Source organism: Musa acuminata, chromosome BXJ3-5 (assembly GCF_036884655.1).
Source record: "Musa acuminata AAA Group cultivar baxijiao chromosome BXJ3-5, Cavendish_Baxijiao_AAA, whole genome shotgun sequence".
Taxonomy (NCBI): Eukaryota; Viridiplantae; Streptophyta; class Magnoliopsida; order Zingiberales; family Musaceae; genus Musa; species Musa acuminata.
The window spans coordinates 5,865,480-5,887,218 of record NC_088353.1 but is presented as its reverse complement, the minus strand read 5'-3'; the positions used below and the strand labels follow the sequence as shown (position 1 = coordinate 5,887,218).

The 21,739-nt window shown below is 36.4% G+C and overlaps 1 protein-coding gene across 7 annotated transcripts; it reads left to right on the top strand.

Moving 5' to 3' along the window:
• The first annotated feature begins 307 nt into the window (after positions 1-307).
• LOC135638731 (uncharacterized) lies at positions 308-21,662 on the top strand. Of its 7 annotated transcripts, none has more exons than XM_065152055.1 (17): positions 309-649; positions 4,045-5,893; positions 6,005-6,277; positions 7,007-7,147; positions 7,768-8,138; positions 8,224-8,651; positions 8,735-8,787; positions 8,863-8,970; positions 9,052-10,614; positions 10,714-10,811; positions 11,640-11,748; positions 12,022-12,202; positions 17,282-17,349; positions 18,902-18,999; positions 19,165-20,028; positions 21,212-21,305; positions 21,433-21,662. In XM_065152055.1, exons 1-17 carry the CDS (start codon positions 614-616, stop codon positions 21,450-21,452), a joined length of 6,354 nt encoding a protein of 2,117 aa, XP_065008127.1. In that variant the 5' UTR covers positions 309-613; the 3' UTR covers positions 21,453-21,662. The 7 variants fall into 7 exon arrangements, 6 of the variants coding, with proteins under 6 accessions (XP_065008127.1, XP_065008126.1, XP_065008124.1 ...); XM_065152054.1 differs by having other exon boundaries at positions 3,909-5,893; positions 8,245-8,651; XM_065152052.1 differs by having other exon boundaries at positions 3,909-5,893; positions 8,866-8,970.
• The last annotated feature ends 77 nt before the right edge of the window (positions 21,663-21,739 follow it).

The following is a 21,739-nucleotide window of genomic DNA, read 5'->3' as shown; positions in this document are numbered from 1 at the left end:
GTCGTCCTGCTCCCCGCCCCCGCCCCCGCGACGCGCTCTCGCACGTGCCATGGCTTCCTCATCGAGGGTGATACCGTAAATCTGGACAGGTACGATGACCGTTTCCGGAGCCTCGCCTCTGCCCATGCCCCTTGCTAGGATCCCCTCCAACCAATCATACACCCACATCGAATCCGGCTATCGTTTTGTCAAGGTTTATGGTGGGACCCCCATGAATCAGCGGTCAGGATGAGAGTGGGAGTTTGTGGTCGAAGAAACTACTGGTGGGGATCTTCGCCCAAACGTTTCTTCGTCATAAAGGCCCTCTCCATATGGAATCCATGGTGTGTGAGCGCAAGACCGAGCTCCGAGAAGGAAGAGGAAAGAGCAGAGGAGAAGAACGCGAAAAGAGGGTTTTTGGTCCTTCTTCACGTCCGCCTGCCACTTCGCCTTCGTGACCTCCTCTCTGCCACCGGAGCATTCATGGAGGGCGCATAATCATGCCGGAAGGCCTCGAGCTAGGGTTTTCTGGGCGGAAGAGGGACCTCCGGTGATCTTGAAGCGCGGATGAGTGCCCGCGGATCTGCATCTCGTGTTGGGGCTGGACGCTGAAGAGGCAAGATTTTGTCTCCGAATGGAGGGTGGTGGAAGCTTAGGCGCTCTTTCTTTGGTACGTCCTCCCTTTTTCTCTCCGCCGACAACCGCTGTTGTCTCTGCGCTTTGTTACTGCTTTGGTTTGCTTATGGTTCGTTGCCTTTGCCGTGAAAGGAGGTTAAGAATTTGGTTTTCGTCGGCATTGGCATGATGAATAGTTAAAGTCATTGATGTGCTCGATTTGATTTGTATGGGGCGTTTGTTCTTTCTTGAATGTTGGAACTGTTGTTCCGAAATTTGGACATTGGCCTCATTTAATGAGCTTTCTTGATTTGTTTGCAAAAGTTGTCTTTTTACGCGGTTGATGATTAAATGGATCACATTACCGATTTTGACGGCCCACACTTGCCTTTCACGTCGGTAAAATTGATTATTTATAAAACAATTATCTCTTGCTTGAAAGTTAGACTTCGTAGTGAATCATGGAAATTAGTCTTGTACAGTTCTGTGCTGGTGTAGGTTCATGTCGAACTATATCTAGAAGTAGCTTCTGTCATGTTGTCATATTCGCTGTTAAGAGACTTGTAGGGTTCATTGTGATTCAATAATTGATATGGTTATGGTTGGCCTTTTAGGGTCCACGTTGCTCCTTAAGTAATCATGCCGTGATGATTTTTCACGATTCTAGAATTCAAAACCTTATGCAACTTGAAACCTATTTGTATGTGCAGAATCTGACAACCTTTTTTTTTTTTTTTTTTGTCAAGAAGAAGAAATTTGCCGATCTACAGTTAAATTTGACTTTTTTTAAAAATTGATTCATTATTGTTTAAAGAGTTGAAAGTTTCATCCAAGGTTTAAGAATGGTTTAGGTTACTTACGTACATGCAATTTCCGACTAACACTTATGCTTTCTCTCTCCTTTGTTGTTGTCACATCTATTGTTACAGTAGCTACTATTCTTAATAGATATAAACTGGACATTAAAATGTTCATTGTCACGACCTAACCTAACGGATACTAGGTCGACTCTAATACCAATTGTTATGATTTAGCAGATTAATTCCACTGAGCTTGTACTACTATCCCAAGAAATTTAAGTCAAACTTAATAATAGTACACCAAGACCTTTATCTTATTTCAAATCTCTGTTCACTTCCGATGTGTGACTAAAGGATGTTACAATATTATTATTATGTCAGTAGACCATGAAATGTTGTTTTTATGTTGCTGATAGATACTGTGTTTAGATGACTATCCCTAAAATAGACAAAATGCCATCTCAAGTTGGATATGTATGACACATAGACCTTTGGATAAGGTTGATTTGATATGCAATTTTGTGCAAGATCCTTAAAAATCCTTTAGAACACACCTCACATTTTGTATGAGAAAATAACGCATCAAAATTGACATGTGTATCCATCGTAGTGCATGTGCATATGCAGTTATGAAGATTGATAAGCTGCAAGTGTCAGCTATCGTTTTGACTGTAGTTCAAATCAAGGTCCGTAATACCGTACCGTACCGAAGTTTCGACCTGGGCTCGGTACTGGTACGGTACGGTATACCGAGTGGTACACCCAGGTGTACCGCTCGGTATATTTAGGCGTGCCGAGCACTGTAGCACTGTCGGCTCGGTATATTTAGGTGTTGCTACAGTGTCGAAACGATAACAGATGGTCCGCGTACCGGAAGCCTATCGGACCGGTACATACCGCCCGTACCGGACGGTACGGACCGATACTGCAGACCATGGTTCAAATCATGTGTGTCTGATGTTGTTATGAAGATACTGACAGAAAATAAACTTTCTGCGATTTCATTGCTAGCATGAGTCAGAGAATAACTGTATACTATGTGGTATGAGATTGGTTATGCTGTGTGTGACCGTAAATCATTAACACTGAGGACTGAGATCAAGGCATTTTACTTTTTCAAATCAAAATTAATCATCCATCTATCTTTTCTGGAGATTCCATTTATATTTTTGCAGTGAGAGATGATCTTTCTCATCAGCTAGATCGTTGATTGGGATTAGGGCATCGTCATTCAATCATAAATCTTTCTGATCATCTTCTGTTTTAATGTTAGCTTCCATTACTTTTTCTCGGCTGTAGGTGATGTTGAAATACATAAGATTTTGTCGTGTCTAGCCTATTATATCTGTAAAAAAAAAGAAAAATCAAAACTAACAAAATGTTATGAATATTAAAATAAATAAAAAGCCATCTGATTCATATGCTTATTGTGTTGAAACTGAGAATGAGATCTTTGGTTGATTGATGATGAATGCCAAATTTCCAATTGCGTGATGCCTCGTGATTGTGTTATAGCCTCTGAATTGTGGCTAAAATAGAAATTCTGATGTCAAAATATGTTGCAGGACTCTTAGATGAAAGAAAATATATTTTTTGTTCATATTTGGTGATGGTAGAAGAGAACAGAGGAAAGTAGAGATTATAGTATCGAAACTCACTTTGGTTGCATCTCATCCACAAATGTCGAATGCCATCATCAAGGGAAAGAATGATTTTACATTACTTTTATAAAATAAAAAAAAGTTATAGTTTTGTTCATTCACCATGTTCTTTATTACAAAACATTTGTGATTTATACTCTCAAGTACAAAAGAAAAGGAAAACCCAAAAATAGGAAATGTGTGCTATGGAATATCATATTTCGTGATCCAGTACCAGTCCATCACATCTGTTTTTGGAGAATCTTCATTTCTATTTTCCCTTTTGAGAAATAAACTTCTTATTAGCAAGATCTTTGATTGGGGTTATTTTCCTTCTACGTAGTGGATCTTTAGCAAAACATATCTTCTTAAACATCTTTTGTTTTAGCTTCCTTGTTCTTCCAGTATAATCTCAGTGGGCAATGTGGAAATTTATAAGATATCGCTATCTGACAATTTATTACAAACATAAAAAAACAAAATAACAAATTTGTTTAAATATATAGTAGAATTAAATGTCTCCTGCATTGCAAATGATTCTTGAATTCAGTTTGAAGGATTCATGGATCTTTCATATTTGGTTCTGGTTCTGTATGCCTCTGGACATGCATCTTGTGTCTTGGATATTTTTGTTTTTGTTACTTGGCTTCTCTGATCTTTTTATTTCCAATTCTGTTTAGTTTTCCTTTTCTTTTTTTTTCTTGGATAATGTACAAATGAAGCACATTGTTGTATCTACAGTTTTGCATTTGGTTTTATCCATAAGTTTATTTAACCACTGATTGTAGTTACTAAGTTTGCCACCTTGGAATTTCTCCTAACACAAGAACATGGCATTGGTTCTTCTTAATTTTAATAGTCTAGATAGTTTCAGGGGTATATCCATGGATTGTGATGATGATGATTTTCAAAGTCAGAATTTTCAACTAATTGGAGAGGACAATGATGTTTTTCCTCAAAGCATACAGCCATATGCTCCGCCAAAATTTGATATAGATGATCATTTTCAGGCTCACCTAAGGCTTGATAGTTTAGCCGAAACAGGGCTTTTGCTTGGCATTCAAAGTGAAGAGAACAATTGGATTGAAGAGTTTTCACCAAGAAACAATGTTGTAGAATTTGACCCAAGTGCCTCTCAAACTTGCTCCATTTCTGGGCATGACAGTATCTGGTTCAATGCTCCATTATCTGAATCTGCACAGATGTTAGTGAAATCTGTTGGAGATGTCACGACAGTAAGCCCACAAGTTATGAATACAGAGGCAGATACGCATGCAGTAGAAGATTCTGCCAAATGCAGGCCAGAGTGTATCACAGACATTGATTCAAGCTTTTTGACCAATAAATTCCAAAGGAGTATTTTGGTGTCAAATGAACACATAATTAAGGCTGAGCAACATGTAATTACTCCTCAAACCCCCAGTGAGGAAAAATCAGAAGTGGGCTTCGATGAGATTTTGTTAGATAAAAAAATTGACTCTGCTGGGAAGGTGGTTGCTACACAATGCACCACTAGTGAGGAATTAACTTCATCATCTGGTAATGTATCTAAAGCATGTTTAGTTGCTGGTGAGCCTCTTGAGGTGGTTCAGAATGAGGAACCATTGGATAATGCATCCACCAGGAATAGTTCACTTGATGATCGTGGATGTGCTGTAAACAAGGAGATTGAAGTAAGTTCAAAATTTCTTTCTTGCAATACTCATCATGGTCCTTCTGGTTTGTCTACTAATAATGCTGATATTGTCACTGGGAAGCTGGATGATCCATTATTCGCTGAGAAAAACGTGGAAGAATGCTATGAGGGTGACATTAGTGAGAGATCAGAATCTTTGCAATCTGAAACGAAGCAGAATGAAACAAATTATAATTTATATGGTGATTGCAAAGTGACTGATCAACATTTTCAAGGCCATCCACTTAATTATCATGTTTGTGATGTGAAAGCTTCTTCTGAATCGGTTTCACCTACAGATTCTCTAATCCTTCCAAATGAAGGATCCAGTAAAACTGTGTTCTTTAAGAACTCTGATGCACTGCTCGAAGATATTGCTCACCAGGTAAAAGTTTCAAACAAAGACTTAAGTACAGGGGATAAAAGTTCAACCTGCACAAAGGAGGCACATTCCTCGTCTGTGGAAGGAGATGGAACTGAAAATGTTGGTGAGCTATGTGATGTTGCAGAAGGGCGTACGGATTTTAGCCATTGTGTACATGAATATATATCAAAAGATGATAGTCGCAACCCAGATTCTCAATCAACTGAAGAAAGTAAAATGATTAGTTTTGAAGAAGGAAATCTTGCTACATCCAGGACAGTTATTGATGACAACTGTAGTGAACTGAGAAATTATTCAGACATGGCAGTTAAGGTAGAGTTTTCAAGTCTGATGAAAACTGAAACAAGGATGACCGGAGTTGATGGTGATAATGAATGCAGAGTTGATCCTTCAAATTTGAATGACACCGACTCTACTCAAACAGAAAATAGCACTGAAGGTGAATGCTTAAAAACTATTTCTGAAGAACCCACTGGTAAGTCGGATGCTTCAGAAAATGCTATTCACAAAGAATCTTGTGCTGCTTTATCAGATGATGCAGAAAATGAGCTCTGTTGTCGGAATCCTAACAAGTTGGCTCCAGCATCTGACACAAGTCCTTCAGTCGCTGAACTGAACAAGGACAATGTAGTTCATTCAGCGGAAAAGGAGAACACAGTACTATTGATTGATACGAGTGGCACAGCTTTGAAGGAATGCTCTACTATAATTAAGAATGCAGAATTTTGCTCATTTGACATCCAAAGAAATGGTACAGTGATGGAATCAGACAAGAATTCCATCATGGACCAAGCAGGAGGTAATCGGGGAATTTCCATGTACATCTTTGTTATATATTTTGCTTGTAGTCTTATATTTTTAGTTAGAATTTATAAAATAGTGCAGCTCATCTGCCTTTGCCTTCTTGTAGTTAGTGATCTTACCTCAGGAGGTATGAAGTTGCTGTCCCCTGTTGATTCAACAATTCTCCAGCAGTCACATTCTGAAGTTGAAGCGATGGTAGAACAGATGGAAACGACAGCGTCATCTACAGTTGCTTCATGTTGCAATGAGAAGGGTGTCTGCCTCTCTTCCTTGTCAGTTATAGGTTGTAACACAGATACCCAGATATCGAGACAACCAATAGCAGTGCCTGGTTCAGATACCAATGATCCCTCAGTAAAGAATTTTTCAGATGGCTTGGGTAATTTGACTGCTAATATACAATGAAAATTTTGTGTGTTACAGATAATGCAACTTTGTTCTTCAGTTTAAATTACAATGAAAATGAGCTTTCAATTCAATTATTTCTCTCAAAATTTAAATTATCAGCCTAGCTTCTGGTATTCACCTTGTTTGGCTTCTCTGAACAAATCATCATGTTTTTGTTTTGAAAAAAAATTGAGTGTTGAAGTTAGCTGCAACCTTATTTTTTTGGCTACAAAATTCAGTTTTGAGGACAAGGAAGCATAAATTGCTGCAAGCTCATGCTTCTAGTTGTCATTGCCAGAGTTGAAAAACAACACCATGTCACCAAGCATATCAGGTGAAGCAGGTTATATCCAGTTCCTGACAGTCAATGATCTTTACATGATTAAATTATGACCACTTAATTTCCTTGGAAATCCTGTCACTACTTTCTATCAAATGCCAAAATAACTTTTTTCTAGATCAACCTTTGACACATAACATTTTAAAGGGAGCCTTCATTCCCAAGGTTCTGTTGTACATAAAAATTATTATGTGACATATCAAAGATAATTTCAGTTTAATGGGGTGACGACCTGATTATTTCTTTGGCAATGCCATTTGATAAAGCTAAAATTGTTTCCTTTCCAAGCATAATGTTTCCTGGTGAATATTTTTCATCATTTGATGCAAGAAATCTTCAATGTGAATATAAATTACAAAATATACTGTTTCCTTTAAACAGGAATTACCAACAGTGATGAGCTTTGCGTCGCTTCGTCAGCTGGGATGTCTTCTCTTGTTGCTCAGCAAAGCACAGAAGGGAAAGATGCTAACTTAACAGCAACAAACAATTGTGACAAACTGAGATCCACTGAAACTGAAGGTGTGTCATCTTTGATGTTTTGTAAGTGATTAATTTTTCTTTTTATTTTAATTTACTGCATGTCGAATTCCTTCAATTATCTTTTTTTTATTATTTTGGGAAAACTGTAGTATAAGGATAATATAGGCAAAGTATAATTGGAAATCTTGTATTGGCTGGGACAGGAGTTGGAATATTTGGTAATTGCTGTTAGTTTTGCAAGTAAACCATGCAATTCTTCACAATTGCACATCCATATGAATATTCCTTTAGAAATAGCATGTGTGTGTGCAAATATGGAGTGGCCATTAAATTTTTATGTGCAGAAAGTCATATGTATCATGTTTTATTTGTAATTTAGTTGCACAAAAGTTAATAACATCATCTCCATTAGGTTACCGGCATGTCCTCTAGTAACATGATCCTTTTCAGCAGGTTCTGTTTCATCTCAACATCTAATAGTGAAGATTATATCTGGTTTGGATTAGCTTAGCTGTGGCATATTTAAAATAGTGTTAGATGTTATCATGCTGTACCCTTTAAGTTAGTTGATGTCTCTGTTCTTTATGTTGATGTGCCACCTTCCAGTTAGTGTAATTCAATGGAGGCCAGTACCAATTAACCAGCTTATGTCATTACAGAAAACAACCTTCTTCGGTTCACTTTGTCTGAAAGTAATCCTGAGGCCCGCTTAGTGGATCATGATGGTGGCAATCTAAGTTCATCTGAACCAAATTGTGGTTCACCAACTGTCATTAGTTGCAATGAGCATACCCTAGAAGAAACAGGACTTATAGAAAGCAATAGATCATCACAAGATCCTGCAGCTCCTGCTTCAACAAAAGATTCTAGTAGGTCTAAATGCACCGTTCAAGATTCTCAAGTGAGTGAGACATTGAAAGATGATGGGAACTTTACATTTGTAGTTCAGCCAGATGCAAATCTTTCCCAAAAGGACAGCACCAAGGATCTGACACCCTTCTCGAATATGCAGTCCTTCAAACTGCCTCAGGTAATTACTTCAATTACTGTTCTCAGTATTGCTTATTATATTTTAGTTTCATTATTTTCCTGAGATACGTAAAACCTTTAATTAGATGTCTGAGGAGATTTCTCAGGGATGTCCTGGTCAATCTATAAAAGAGAGTACTAGCACTATTAGCAAGATGACTTTAGAAGACAAAAGAAAGCAAGTTTCTGCTTTTGCAACTAGAAAGATAGGCATTTCAAAAGGTGATGCTAAAGAAAAGTCAGAAGAAAAACAAGGTAAAGGAAGGAAAAAGGCCCCATACGATACCTCATCTGTCCCTGATAGATCCACAAGAAGCAAAACCCATATGGAGGATATACAGCATCGTCTCTTTGTTGAGACCAATACTACAAAATCGTCCTGTTCTCCAAGTGTTCAAGCATCCAATCTACCAGATTTAAACACGTCAGTACCCTCTGCTCTGTTTCTCCAGCCTTTCACAGATTTGCAACAAGTACAGTTGCGTGCTCAGATTTTTGTGTATGGATCACTCATGTAAGTTGCAGTTGCCTTCTCTTTGTTTGATTATTGTAGTATTGTGTTATCCGGTAAAATATGTATTAATCAACTTGGTGCAGCCAAGGTGTCCTTCCCGATCAGGCTTGTATGGTACCAGCCTTTGGGGGAACTGGTTAGTTGTTTCTATATAATTTATAAATGTTTTATGCGGTTCTGCCTGATCTAGACTGTTTTGACCATTTTTAAGTAGATGGAGGAAGGAGCTTATGGGAGCAAGTGTGGCATTCTGCTGCACAAAGGCTTTATAACCATAAATCTCCCAATAGTTCTGGCACACATTTGCATTGTCATTCAGGTGAATGGTTTTTTGTTTAGCATTTCATTAATGTTATGTAGTTATCCAAGACAACTGATACTTGTTCATGTTTATTTACAGAACAAGGGATCAGCTGCACCCCATTTCAGAGCAAGGTTCTGAATTCCCCTGCTAGCTGGAGGGACAGCAAGGTCCCAAATTCATCAACACAAAGTTCCAATGTGTCTTTGCAGTCAGCTTTCCACTCTCATGCAGGAGGCACCCACTTGGACTCCAGTCAATCTCTGTCACCATTGCATCCCTATCAAACTTCTCAGATCAGGCAATATTTGACCAACTCCACACCTTGGTTATCTCAGAGCTCTCACCCGGCTTCATGGTTTTTTTCACCACAAAGTTTACCTATTGATTCTAGTTCATATAACTCTCCAATACCTGTTGCTGAAACAGTTCAAGTAACAACTGTTACAGACTCTTCTATACCTCATACCTCAAACATGCAACTCACTTCCTCTGGTTCCTTACTGCCTAATCAGGGTGCCAACAGTGTTTCGGCAGCATTAATTGTGCCAAGTGAGACAGAAAGTAGAGAAGCAACTCCTGCAATTACTAAGAATTCATCCGTTAGTGAAAAGTCCAGGAAGAGGAAGAAGGTTTCTGCATCGAAGGGGCCTGTGCCAAAAATTTCTGTTTCTCAACTCCAAGGAGTATCTGCTTCTTCTCCTTTTATTAATCTGCCTAATTCTGCAGAACTTTCTTTATATTCTAATTCTTCAAGTACTGTTACATCTGCTGGTCATGTTTCAGCTGCCTCTTACCCCATTACTATGCCTTACTACCAAATATTAGGCAGTAGTCATACTCAACAGAGGGGCATCGTCATCAAAGAGGCTTGCAATCAAATTGAGCAGTCGAAGCTGCAAGCTGAAAATGCTTCTGCTTATGCTGCTTCTGCTGTCAGGCACAGCCAAGTTATTTGGGAACAGATGGCTATTCAAAGAAAATCATGCCTTGCATTAGAAGTCGAACAGAAACTTGCATCTGCAGCTGTTGCAGCGACGGCAGCTGCTTCTGTTGCAAAGGCAGCTGCTGAAGTTGCTAAGGTTGCATCTGAGGCTGCAGTACAGGCTAAATTGATGGCAGATGAGACTTTAAATTCTCTTAATACAGGAACCACTCAAATTTCTGAAATCTGCCTTGACATCAGGAAGAATCTGTTGACATCAACTCCTGTTCTAATCCCTAAGAGCCAGGATAAGATCCATGGTTCTTGTTCAATCATTTCTACTGCACGAGAGGCCACCAGAAAGAGGGCTGAAGCAGCTTCTGCTACTATAAAGCGAGCAGAGAACTTGGAAGCCATACTGAAATGTGCAGAAATGGCTGCAGAAGCTGTATCACAAGCTGGAACAGTCATTACAATGGGGGATCCCTTTCCATCCTCAATATGTGATTTAGTAGAAGCAGGTCCTGAAGGTCATTGGAAACTTTGTTGTGCAACTATAAAAAAGAGAATTGAAACAAATGATGTACAGGTTGGAGAAAATCTCCATTTAGATGTGGCTGGTGATCTTGAGATAATTACAGTACAATCAACTGACCATCACGGGAGGCAGAAAATTTCTGTTATGGAGGAAATGACTCCCAATAATAAGAAAATGATTTTAGAGAATAATTATGAAGGTATGTGCAGCTTCAATTTTTCTGCAAGTTATGATTGTTTTGAATATGGTTTACGTATCGATCTATTTCATCAGTATATTGTGTTATCTTACCTGTCAGGATGTAATCTAGAAAATGGATCACAAACTATTCCGACTTTTAGAGCTGCAAGCGAACCTATGCAAGGAAGTAACATTCAGAAAGGTTCACTTGTTGAGGTATAAGTCTAAGCAAGGAGTTATTCTTCCAAGATATGAATATTTTAAGCTGTAGTTTTTTGTATATCAAGTAAGAACTTGTTATTTTTTGTAGTTGGTTTGAATATTTTGAATTTGTAATTTTCTATATTGAGTAAGAATATTCATTGTAGTTTTCTTTGTAATTTCTAGTTTTTTAATATTGAACTGATACTGGATTTGCTATCTGGTTTAACACCTATGTGGCCAGGTAGTTTCATGGTAAGGATTAAGGACCTATGATAAGTTCACAATAGGTAAGGAATCAGAAGATTACAAAACCTCAAGAGAAAAAAAGTTTTAACTAGGAATATATCCCTTATGTATTGGAGGCTTAGGTACAGCTTGAAAAATTGTGCAATAAAAAGTCATCCTCGGCTAATGATGACAAGAAACTCCATTCATGATGAAAAAGATATAGTTTGCAAGAATACTCGAGCTTAGACTTGGTTGCTAGTTTGATAGGCACTAAGGGGGTGTTAATCAAATATGCTTACATTTCTATATTCAAATTCAGTCATATAAGGTGTGATTTCTTTGTATGTTGCTTCTGTTCCTGGTAACATCCCCAGGGTGCCACATAAGGCCTATGTGGCACAATTGGATAAACCTGTTTTTGTATTTTAATTTAAATACCTGTCTTCGAAACTTGTCAGGAAATTAGTTATGTTTTTTGTATTTTACTCTGATATTACCTGCTTTATGATGAAGTTTACTTTTTTAAATCAATTACTGGACTCAAGGTTTCTGATTATTTTGATTGTCTCCTTTAAGATTCATTTCAGATTTTCTAGCAATGAAATCTTGCAGGTTGTAGCTGATGAAGATGGTCTTAGAGGAGCTTGGTTTTCTGCGCAGGTTCTTGATGTCAAAGATGGTAAAGCATATGTGTGCTACAAAGATCTTCTTTCTGATGAAGGTAAAATATTGCTGTTCCTGGAATTGAATATTGATTTTCATAGTGTCTAAACAGACTTGTTATGGCATTTAAGCTAATTATATTCTAGTTTTGGTTGATACAAGTTGGTTACCTCTTGTACCTAATAAGCCGTGTTATTGTACCATGTTGTTAATTTTATTAAAATTTGGCCATCTTAAGTAATGGATGGAGATCTAATTTGAAAGTGATAAAGCTCATAGAATATGTAATGTTATTCTGAGCTTGTAATGTGAAATGCTTCACATTATGCAGGCCATGAGAAGCTTAAGGAGTGGATACCACTTGAATCCAAAAGTGATCAACGACCTAGAATACGTGTAGCACATCCTGTAATTGTGACTAAATCTGAAGGAACAAGGAAGCGACAGAGAGAGGTTGCAGGCAATTGCACTTGGGCAGTTGGAGACAGGGTAGATGCATTGTTACGTGATGGGTAAGCCTTCTTTATGTACTCATTAGCATTATTTTTTAAAATGATTTATTTGTTAAATTAGGGTTGCTTAGAAAAATATCTATTATCTATACCTCAATTTTTAAATACCTAGCAATACTTCGCTCAATTGGATGCTATTAGCATCATATATAGTATGCTTTGGCTAGTTATTGTTTGTTGTGCAACTTTATCAACTATAGTGATCGATACTGATAATTCTTAGTTTAGGAATGCAAATGGTTAATTCTTGAGTTCTTAGTTTCATAATTATAATTGGCTTACTACTGGGCATATAAGGAGTTAAGTGTAGTATGCTAGACTAGTGATTTAAAAAGCACTAGACATCAAAAGACGCTAAGGCCCCAAAATGCTTGAGGCGCTAGTTGCTCGCCCGAGCGACGCTAGCTGCTCGCTCGAGCGAAGCGAGATGCTTTGAAATATTAAAATATAAAAAAATATATAATACAATTGATAATATGATTATATAAATGAAACACAACATTAAATTAAAAAGATATAAAATACCAAGTCACATTATCCATCTTCTTTTAACAAAAATGTCAAAAGACTCGAAACAATGAAGATTTACATCAAATTCAATCATCATCTTAATCAACATAATCATTCTCAATCATATTATCATCTTTCTCTTCCTCTCGTTCGTCTTCATCAAAATAAGTTTCCTCCTCTTTGACAACGACAGGAGATGAACTTGAGGCTTTTGCACTCATTTTTGCCTTCATCATCTGTCTTGTATATGTCTGTAATTTTTCAACACCTGAGACTCTTGCCACATCTCCCCATATCAAGTTATCATCTTCAAATACAAGCTCATCTTCGGCATCTTGCAAGTTTGTACCCATTTCCCCCACCAACTATTCATTTGAATCATCAACGTTTTGTAATGAGAATAGATCAATGTTATTTCGCAAATCATGACGAGCCTTTAATGCTTGATTATACTTTATATAAACCAGATCATATAATAGTTGATGTTCTAACCGATTTCTCCTCTTTATGTGAATTTATCATATCATATAATTTAAAAATATATTAATATATCTATTAAAAAAGAAAGATTAGTTGAAACAAAAATATTTTGTGATCGTTACATGCTCAAAGACACTCTAGTCTCGCTTACAACTTACAACGGTACTAATCAAACTAAGAATTTTGATAGTCAATTGTTTGGATTTTTCAAATAGATACCACTATTTAGCTGCAAATTTTAGTTTATTATTAACAATAACATACTATACATGAAATTAATTATATAAATTTATAAATACATGGGGATGTAGTTGTCCTAGATTGAATTGTCATTAGAATTCCAAAAAGACCATCGATATTCTTAGATAAAGATAATTCATATATGATTTTATCTTGCACCTCAAGGTTTGGAACCAATCTTGCAATGCATTTATATAACATATTTACAACTTTTGCATCAAACTCAATGGAGATGTTCTTATAAAAGAATTCTGGATTCAAATAATATCTCATTGCATGTAATGGATGATGAAGTTGATAATTCTATCTTTCGTCAATGATTGTAAATATTTTCTTATACTTTCTTCATTTCCATCAAAAGACTTTTGAATCGTCTCTTTTGCTCTATCCATAGCCTCATAAATATATTCTATTAGCAGACTTCTTTATATTATTTGTCAATCGAAAGACTCAAACAAGAGGGCATATTACCTTTAATGCATAAACTATAAGATTCCGAAAGGATGACATTAAGATGATATCACCGACCCTCTTACCTTTCGCTTCTTCTATCCATTTGCTTGTCAGTTATTTCTTTGAGATAACATGTTTGTTAGATTATATTTTTGACGATGCATGCTCTATAATGTTAAGAAGGAAGTAGCAAATCGGGTGACACTATAACTCACCAATTCCTTGTTGTTTGTGAATTCTCTCATCATATTCAAATCCCCAATATGATTATAGATAAATCTAATGATAAAGATTACACTTTCTAAAGTTTTTTTGATGTTAGGAATCTTTCCAAAATCCTCCAATATTAAATCAATGCAATATGCCACACATGAAGTCCGATATAAGTGTTATCTTTTTGGTTCAAATAATTTACTTAAGATAAAAGATAATAAAGTTGATAAGATTTAGGAGCCACACAGTTCTTCCATTCAAATTGGAGGCATAGAGTAATTAAAAGATTAAAAAATTCAAAAGATAAATCTTACTAGCTAACATATAGTTGCTTTCATTGTCGGTTATAACTTGAACAACATTTTGTTCACTAAATTCTTTCACAAAATAGTTAAACAACTTATATATATTTTCTTCTGATTTCATAAAAAATAATGTATCTATTAACTTCACAAACATAGTTCCTAAAAATAGTTAATCATAAAATTAATTATACTCCTATGTTTCTTGTCAGCCCAAGCATCTGACATAATGGAGCAATCATGCCTTAGCTATGAATTTTTATGGCCTTTAAATAAGTCATTTGTATAATCTAACACTTTTTTCAATAATGGAACTCGTAACTCATAATAACTTGGATGTCTTAATCCTCCATCATATCTTCCAATAGCTTTAATCATATTTTTAAAACTGTCTAAACAACAAGTATTAAGAGGAAGGCCAGCCTGTTAGAAGAAGCGAGCAATGTGCTGAATCATTCTTCCTATTTTTTCTTTATCACAAGCATCACTTATATTTGTTTGCCTTAATTTTGCTCCTACTTACTCTTATTGCTTTTGTGATCCTAGATACATATATAAGTCCATTGGTTTCTTTTTATCCTTCTTAACAATTATGACTTTTTTTTCTTTTTTGTCATATACTCTTTTCCCTTTTGAATTGACACTTTCTGAATAATGTTCTTCTTTGTCATCTCTAATATGTTCGACATTATCCTCGGATAAAATCCTATAAGATTCATTCCTTTGCATCTTTTTTTCAGTCATATAAGCCAGCAACTTTTCTTTTACATCAGGTGGACACTTCTTGCATGCTGATGCATTCTTGAAGTTCCCTACTTGATGCTGCTTTGCATGAAAAATACCACCTCTAATAGTCTTATCACCGAAGATACAGGTAACTGTATTAGGATCTTTAGGATCCTTTAGATAATTGTATTTTCAAGCAGGATTCTTTCTTGAATTTTTTGATGAATCTTCTGAATTGCTTTGTACATTTGCCATTAATCCTCAAACCCTAATAACAATTCTAAATAGAGATTAGTAGTGCTAAAATATAAATAGGGACTATTATATTGATAACAATAGTTAACAATCTACTGTTAACAGTATTTAATCTACTTTTAACAATATTTAATCTACCATTAACAATAGTTAGAGGGGAGAAAAAAGTCACCGACGGTAGAAAGTGGGGAAGGAGAGGGTGACGATGACGGAGGAACTTTTGGACGACGACAGCAATTGCGGAGGAAGCTGCGAACGACAACAGTAGCGATGGAGAAAGCTTCGGATGACGGCAGCGGAAGTTGTGGATGGCAATGTTGTGGGCGGAGGATGCTTCATATTTGTCCATCGGTGGCGATCCTCTCTCTTGACAGTGGAAAGAGCTGCACACAGAAGTGAGCTGCACACAAAAGCAGTGGCAGTCCTGTGCGTTGGCGGCAGAAGTAGCAACTACGCTAGGGTTTAAGACTCGGGGTTGCACGAGGGGGTGGGGGGTGGGTTTTGCAACTATAGTAACACTATGTAGTTTTGTTGATTCAATCGACCAACTAGCTACTGTTCAACCGAAACAAACTTAATAGTCTGGTTCGGTTGCAAGGTTTCAACCAAGCGTTCACCCAAGGCGCTCGACACCTAGGTTCAAGCAAGCGCCCAGACGGTGCTTCACTAAAGTGCGTCACCTGGCCAATATATGAGGCGCTCGGGTCTCGTCTCACCTCACTTGAGCACCTGGGTGCCTATTTAAACCCTTGTGCTAGACTAGGAATTACTTTAAGTAGAGGCATATGGTCAACTATTAGTGGCTTATAAAGTACAAGAGTTGAGTGTATTAGTGCCTACAGAGTATGTTCATGATGAATAGTTGATGAAGGGTGCTATGAACCTATTGTGGGTCAAGTCATATTTATCATCAAAAGAAGCAATTTACTATAGCTAAAGATCCAAACATTGGAGAAAGGGGAGAGGGGGACTATGGCCTTCCATTTGTCTAAAAAGTCTCAAGGAAACTAGTGGGATTGATTGCCTACACCAAAGCATCAGTGTTAAGGAAGTTTTCATTCGGATAGGTAAAGGACTTGGACTCAAAATGCTTATGTTGGCCTGTTTCATAATGGTTGCCATAGCTTTGATGACCACTATATTCTGAAAATCTTATATACTAATTCTGTAGCTATAACATTGTGCCTGCTATTTAGCATGTAATATTATATCCATGGTAGCCATCTAAAGTTTTTCTTACCTTTTCATCTGGACTATCCCCTTGTTTTCTTCTACTTCAGTTTGAGGGTGAACAGCATTATGTTGGTTTCTGCATTATTCCTTACCGTCGTCACTGAAAATTGTTTCAAGTATATGGTTTACAAACTCTTGGTTAATATCTTTTATTTAAATTAAAAAAAGCTTTTTTCCATATTTGGATTGGCCAGTTTCTACAATTAATTTGCATCCTTTGACTTCTATATGCTATCTGTTGGCATGTAAGAATTCATTAGTTAAAGGACTTTGGTGCAATAGTAAGGCTGCTTCGTTGCATCTTGGTACATACATATTACATTCAGCCTCATGTACCAGGGTGCTTCCTGATTAGATTCTTACTCATTATGTGGATGAAAATTTTGTTTGGTTCTGTCATAGGGTTTACCTTTTCTCAGTGCATACTCTTACATATCTAAGGTTATTATGACTAATATATTTCTCCAACTATGACTTTTCTTTTGTGCTTGAGTCTATTTTAGGTTTACCTTTACTCCTTGCTGAATTTTGCTCATAAATGTGTGATTATTATGACCAGTATAATTTTGTAATTGTTACTTGAACTTGAGTCATAATCCTACTTATACTTTGTCATAACGGATTATTTAACATCCATAAGCCAATTGCATGCTTCTTATGTCCTCAGTTGGTGGGAAGGGATTGTCACTGAGAAGAGTCGAGATGATGAAAGCAAGTTAACTGTCCATTTTCCAGGTATGCTTTTGTAATATCTTTCAGTTATTGGTTTGTTTTCCTTCCCTTTCTGTGGGGTTCTTCATTATTGTTTTTTTCTCCTTTGGTGTTTTTTTGGGGTTCAGTTGCTTATTGAGGTTTTGCATGAGCATGTGCCTTATGCCATGCACTTATATGGTCAGAGGACATTTCTGTTCCTTCTTAGTTTTAAGGGGTATAGGTTGCTTTGTTGGTTTGCTACGTCTTTATCAGCATATGCAACTGTCTTGTTTCATACATATTATTATCATGTTTTTTGGCAACACAGTAGATAGAGTTCAGTAGGTGTCCATGCTAGCAATTCCACTCTGTCTATTGGGCAGGAATTGAATCCTTGGACTAAAGTTTATATTAAAATGAACTATAAATAAGCAAACTTAAATAATACAAAATAAGAAAATTGAAAAAAATTTTAAAAAAAAGGTGCTCATGCGTGTCTTCCAAGTCAAAGAACTATGTGTACTGGTGATTTTGTTGATCGTGCTGCAAATGTTGATCAATGTGAATATATTTGTAAAACACTAGTTTCAACTTTTTTCTTCTTCAATCTCTTATTCCACCTGCATACCATTTCTAGCTTTAGTAGCCACAATCGGTCAAGATTTGTTAAAGATTGACTGATCCAAGCCATTTTATTGTCAGCCGACTGAAGAACAAGATAACTAAACCCTGAGCCTTTTGGGTCTGGGATTGATAGAACTTAAGGGGGATTGACTTGTTTACAGAATTGTGTCACTAACTATAATATCAAGTGTTTTTTTAATCTCAAACTTAGCTTTATTAGGAAGCAGAGCAATGATCAGGGTTACTATAAATTGATCATGATGCTTTGTAACTGTGATATGTTTGCCCTCTGGTTCAGGAGGTTCATTATATGAGGCCAAACAAAATTGATCTACTCCAAGGATACTTTTTTATTTATTCACATTGATTGATATATATATATATATATATATATATATATATATCATGATTAACTGAAGATAGAAACTCTTTTTTGTAAATTACAAGACTTGATTAGAATCTTTGGCCAGATTTCCAAGATAAACACATGGAGTATACTGTATATAGAGGATTTGTATATTATGTGGACCAGTGCATTGGTCATTCTGCCATCAGACTTGGACTTAAATTTTGATATTGCTTATGTTAAAAACCTGCCATAGGAGTCTATTTGTATGTTCTGTGCTTGCACTTGTATGTTTTTCTTTCCCTCATGTTCTGTAAGCGGTTGGGCATGAATTCAACACGCATCAGCATATTTGTTTATCAAAATAGTATCTAAATATAAAATTTCTTGTTATAAATATATTCTTTATCCAGAAGGTTTATGTTAATTATTATTATTCATTGGAATCAAGAAGTTACAGTTTATTATCATCATTGTATATTATGTTAAATGTATCTTTTATTTAATCACTGTTTTTACCAAAATTTAGCTCGAATATAAAAGAATATATCAGCACACTTACTATTTATTTTTTTCTTCTTTTCTATGAATTGATTATTTAAATATTGCTATCACTCTTTACAGCTGGTGGTGATTCGTCAATTGTTAGATCTTGGAATCTACGACCATCACTTATCTGGAAGGATGGCCAATGGATAGAATGGTCCCAAGCTAAAGAAAGAGTTACTTTTCAACCCTACGAAGTGTTTTAATCCTTCTTAGCATAGCCCTCGTTCATTTTTTACCTTTTATACTGTTAAGCATTCTTATTCCTTTTGGCTCATCTTGTCTGATATGATGGCATATTTTAATACAACTTTGATCTTTTGTGCTATGATGGTAATTAGGGTGATACACCATATGGGAAACATGCAAAACTAGGCCATTTCAATTCCGCAAACAAGTCAGAAACAGGTGAGGAAGGAATGACAACTTTGTCAAGTAACATTCGCACAGATGATTCGAGGAAGCTGGAAGAGTTAAGGCCACTTAATTTGTCAGCAAAAGATTTAACATTTTCTGTTGGAAGCAATGTGGGTGAGGATAATAACACTGATGTGTTTAAGGTAAGACGAGCTGGCCTTCAGAAAGATGGTTCTAAGGTGGTATTTGGTGTTCCTAAGCCTGGGAAGAAAAGAAAATTTATGGAAGTAAGCAAACACTACAACACAGATAAGATTGAAAAGACAATTGAAGTGAGTGATTCTATAAAATTTGCAAAATATTTGATGCCACAAGCATCCCACTCTTGGAGAAATACCTCAAAAGTTGACGTTAAAGGAAGAGGGATCACTAACTTGAACAGAAGGGGCCCAAAGTCCTTGAGGTCTCAGAATGTTCAGTCTAGGAGTGCCATGGATAAGTCTGTCACCGCTGTAGCAATCTTAAATGGGGGCGAAAGCAGTCTTGGAACTTCTTTTAGCAACGAAGAGATAAAGAACTCAGTGGAAACTGGTTCTTTTTCACATGCTCTTAAAAAGGTAGAATTGGCAGTGATAGAGCCTCCTTTGCAATTTGTACCTGGTGTCCTGTCACTCGAGAAGAAATCTTCAGCTGAGGCTGAGATGGGGGAGAAAGAAAAGGAAAATGATTTACCTTCTGTCGATAAGTTGTCCAGATCTGATATTAAGGGTTCTGAAATTCCTGGAAAAGGATCTGCTGATGTTGTTGAACCCCGGAGATCCAATCGTAGAATTCAGCCAACTTCAAGAGTAAGCATTGTTAAGGTTTTTTTCTGTATTGGGCTTGTAAGATTTATTTTTATTGCTTTCTTTAATCAATATTTATTAGGTTTCATGTTTTACTTTGCTCAGTCATCAGTGCGAATTTTGATATCTGGAGCACCTGAATGTCTTTGGGTGCTTTTATTAAATTCTATTGTTTTCTGAGCCTGTGGTGCTTTTATTAAATTTTATTGTTTTGAGAACCTTGCTTCTGAAGTTCGAACTCACAGCATTGGCATCCTTGAGAGTCAACTTGATGATAATTTGATGGCATCATAAAATTGGTAATATGGACTTTAATTGAAGTGCCGTTGATCTCACACCTTTTTTTTTTTTTTATAGAGCTGCACAATCTTTAGCAGGGAATGTGCTTTAGACATATTATGTCAGATTCTCTTAGTCTAAGCACCACGAGGTGTTGAACCACTGTCCGATCCCATGACTAGGCACATCCTGGCATTTATACATGTCATCCACCGACACATTGTTTTCCTTGCTTATCGATTAACAAAGAGAATTAATTTTATGTATCTGTTTTCCATCAGTGCTCATTTCTTGTTCATCCTATATGTTGTCCTATGCTCTTCTTTTCTATTGTTGATTTGCTGTAATTATGCTTCACAGATATTATCAGAGACATTCATTTTATAATTATAGGTTTGCAAAACTGCAATCTTAATAAACATGTTTGGTTCAAGCACTGCAGTGAATCCACAAGAGCACAAGGTCAATGAGATAAGCTCTGATATGTCATTCCATGTCACCAGCCATAGTGAAAGTCATATTGAACAGCAGATGTACATAGTTTACATCATTAGCAACATGTTCGGACCATCATTTATATAACAAAACATATGCAAGTTTTATGCCTTTTATAGTTGATGTGTCATCCCCCACGGTTCTTGCAATCTTTTGCATCCTTGCCATAATTAGAAGGCTTTTGTTGACAACTATTAGTTAAGGTCTGATGGACAGTATGCAATGCGTTATTGTTTTTTTTTCTCTTTATTTTTTCCATGAAAATAAATCGAAAGCAGCATGCTTCTAGCATTGATAATCTGGTGTGCACCCATAGTTGGAAAGTAACTACTATACATGGTAAGTTGAGATTCGCTCATGAACAATTTTTGAAAGGTATTGATTTGAAGTTAAATCTTTTTGTTATCTACAGTTACTGGAAGGATTGCAAAGCTCTCTGATTGTATCAAAGAGTCCACTTGATAGAGGTGGCAAGTCTTTACATAGAGGTGTATCAGCTTCAAGAGGTAGGCCCTTAAGAATGAAAAGAATGTGTTTTCCTTCTTTATCCTGGATTGAGAAATCTCTTTATTTACATTCTGTGTTTTCCTTCTTTATCCTGCACTGACAAATCTCTTAATTTACATTCTGTAGCAGGTCAGAATCATGGATGATTGGAGGGCATCATCACAATGTAATTCGATTTGCATTCCCCTCCAGCATAACTGAGAATTCTCTGTTAGGGTCATGATGTACATAAATGCAATCCAAGGATTAGAGTGCAGAAGGTTTGTTCTCAGATGGTAGATGGTGTAAGAACACTTTGTTATCAGATGATTAGGTGTAAGATGTTATAGATTCAAATCTAAGTTTGTGTTTCTCTATCTTAAGCCTTAAAATGCATCCTTCTTGACTTGTTACTACTTGTCAGTATCCCAAAATCTCTCATTTTTATTAGCAG

Bases quoted from the DNA above. Each gene is read 5' to 3' on its own strand.
- LOC135638731 (XM_065152049.1), top strand. From the start codon at position 3,919: ATGGATTGTGATGATGATGATTTTCAAAGTCAGAATTTTCAACTAATT. The intron at 11,749-12,021 runs GTAAAATATTGC...CACATTATGCAG, and splicing joins AGATCTTCTTTCTGATGAAG to GCCATGAGAAGCTTAAGGAG. The intron at 17,350-18,901 runs GTATGCTTTTGT...CACTCTTTACAG, and splicing joins GTTAACTGTCCATTTTCCAG to CTGGTGGTGATTCGTCAATT.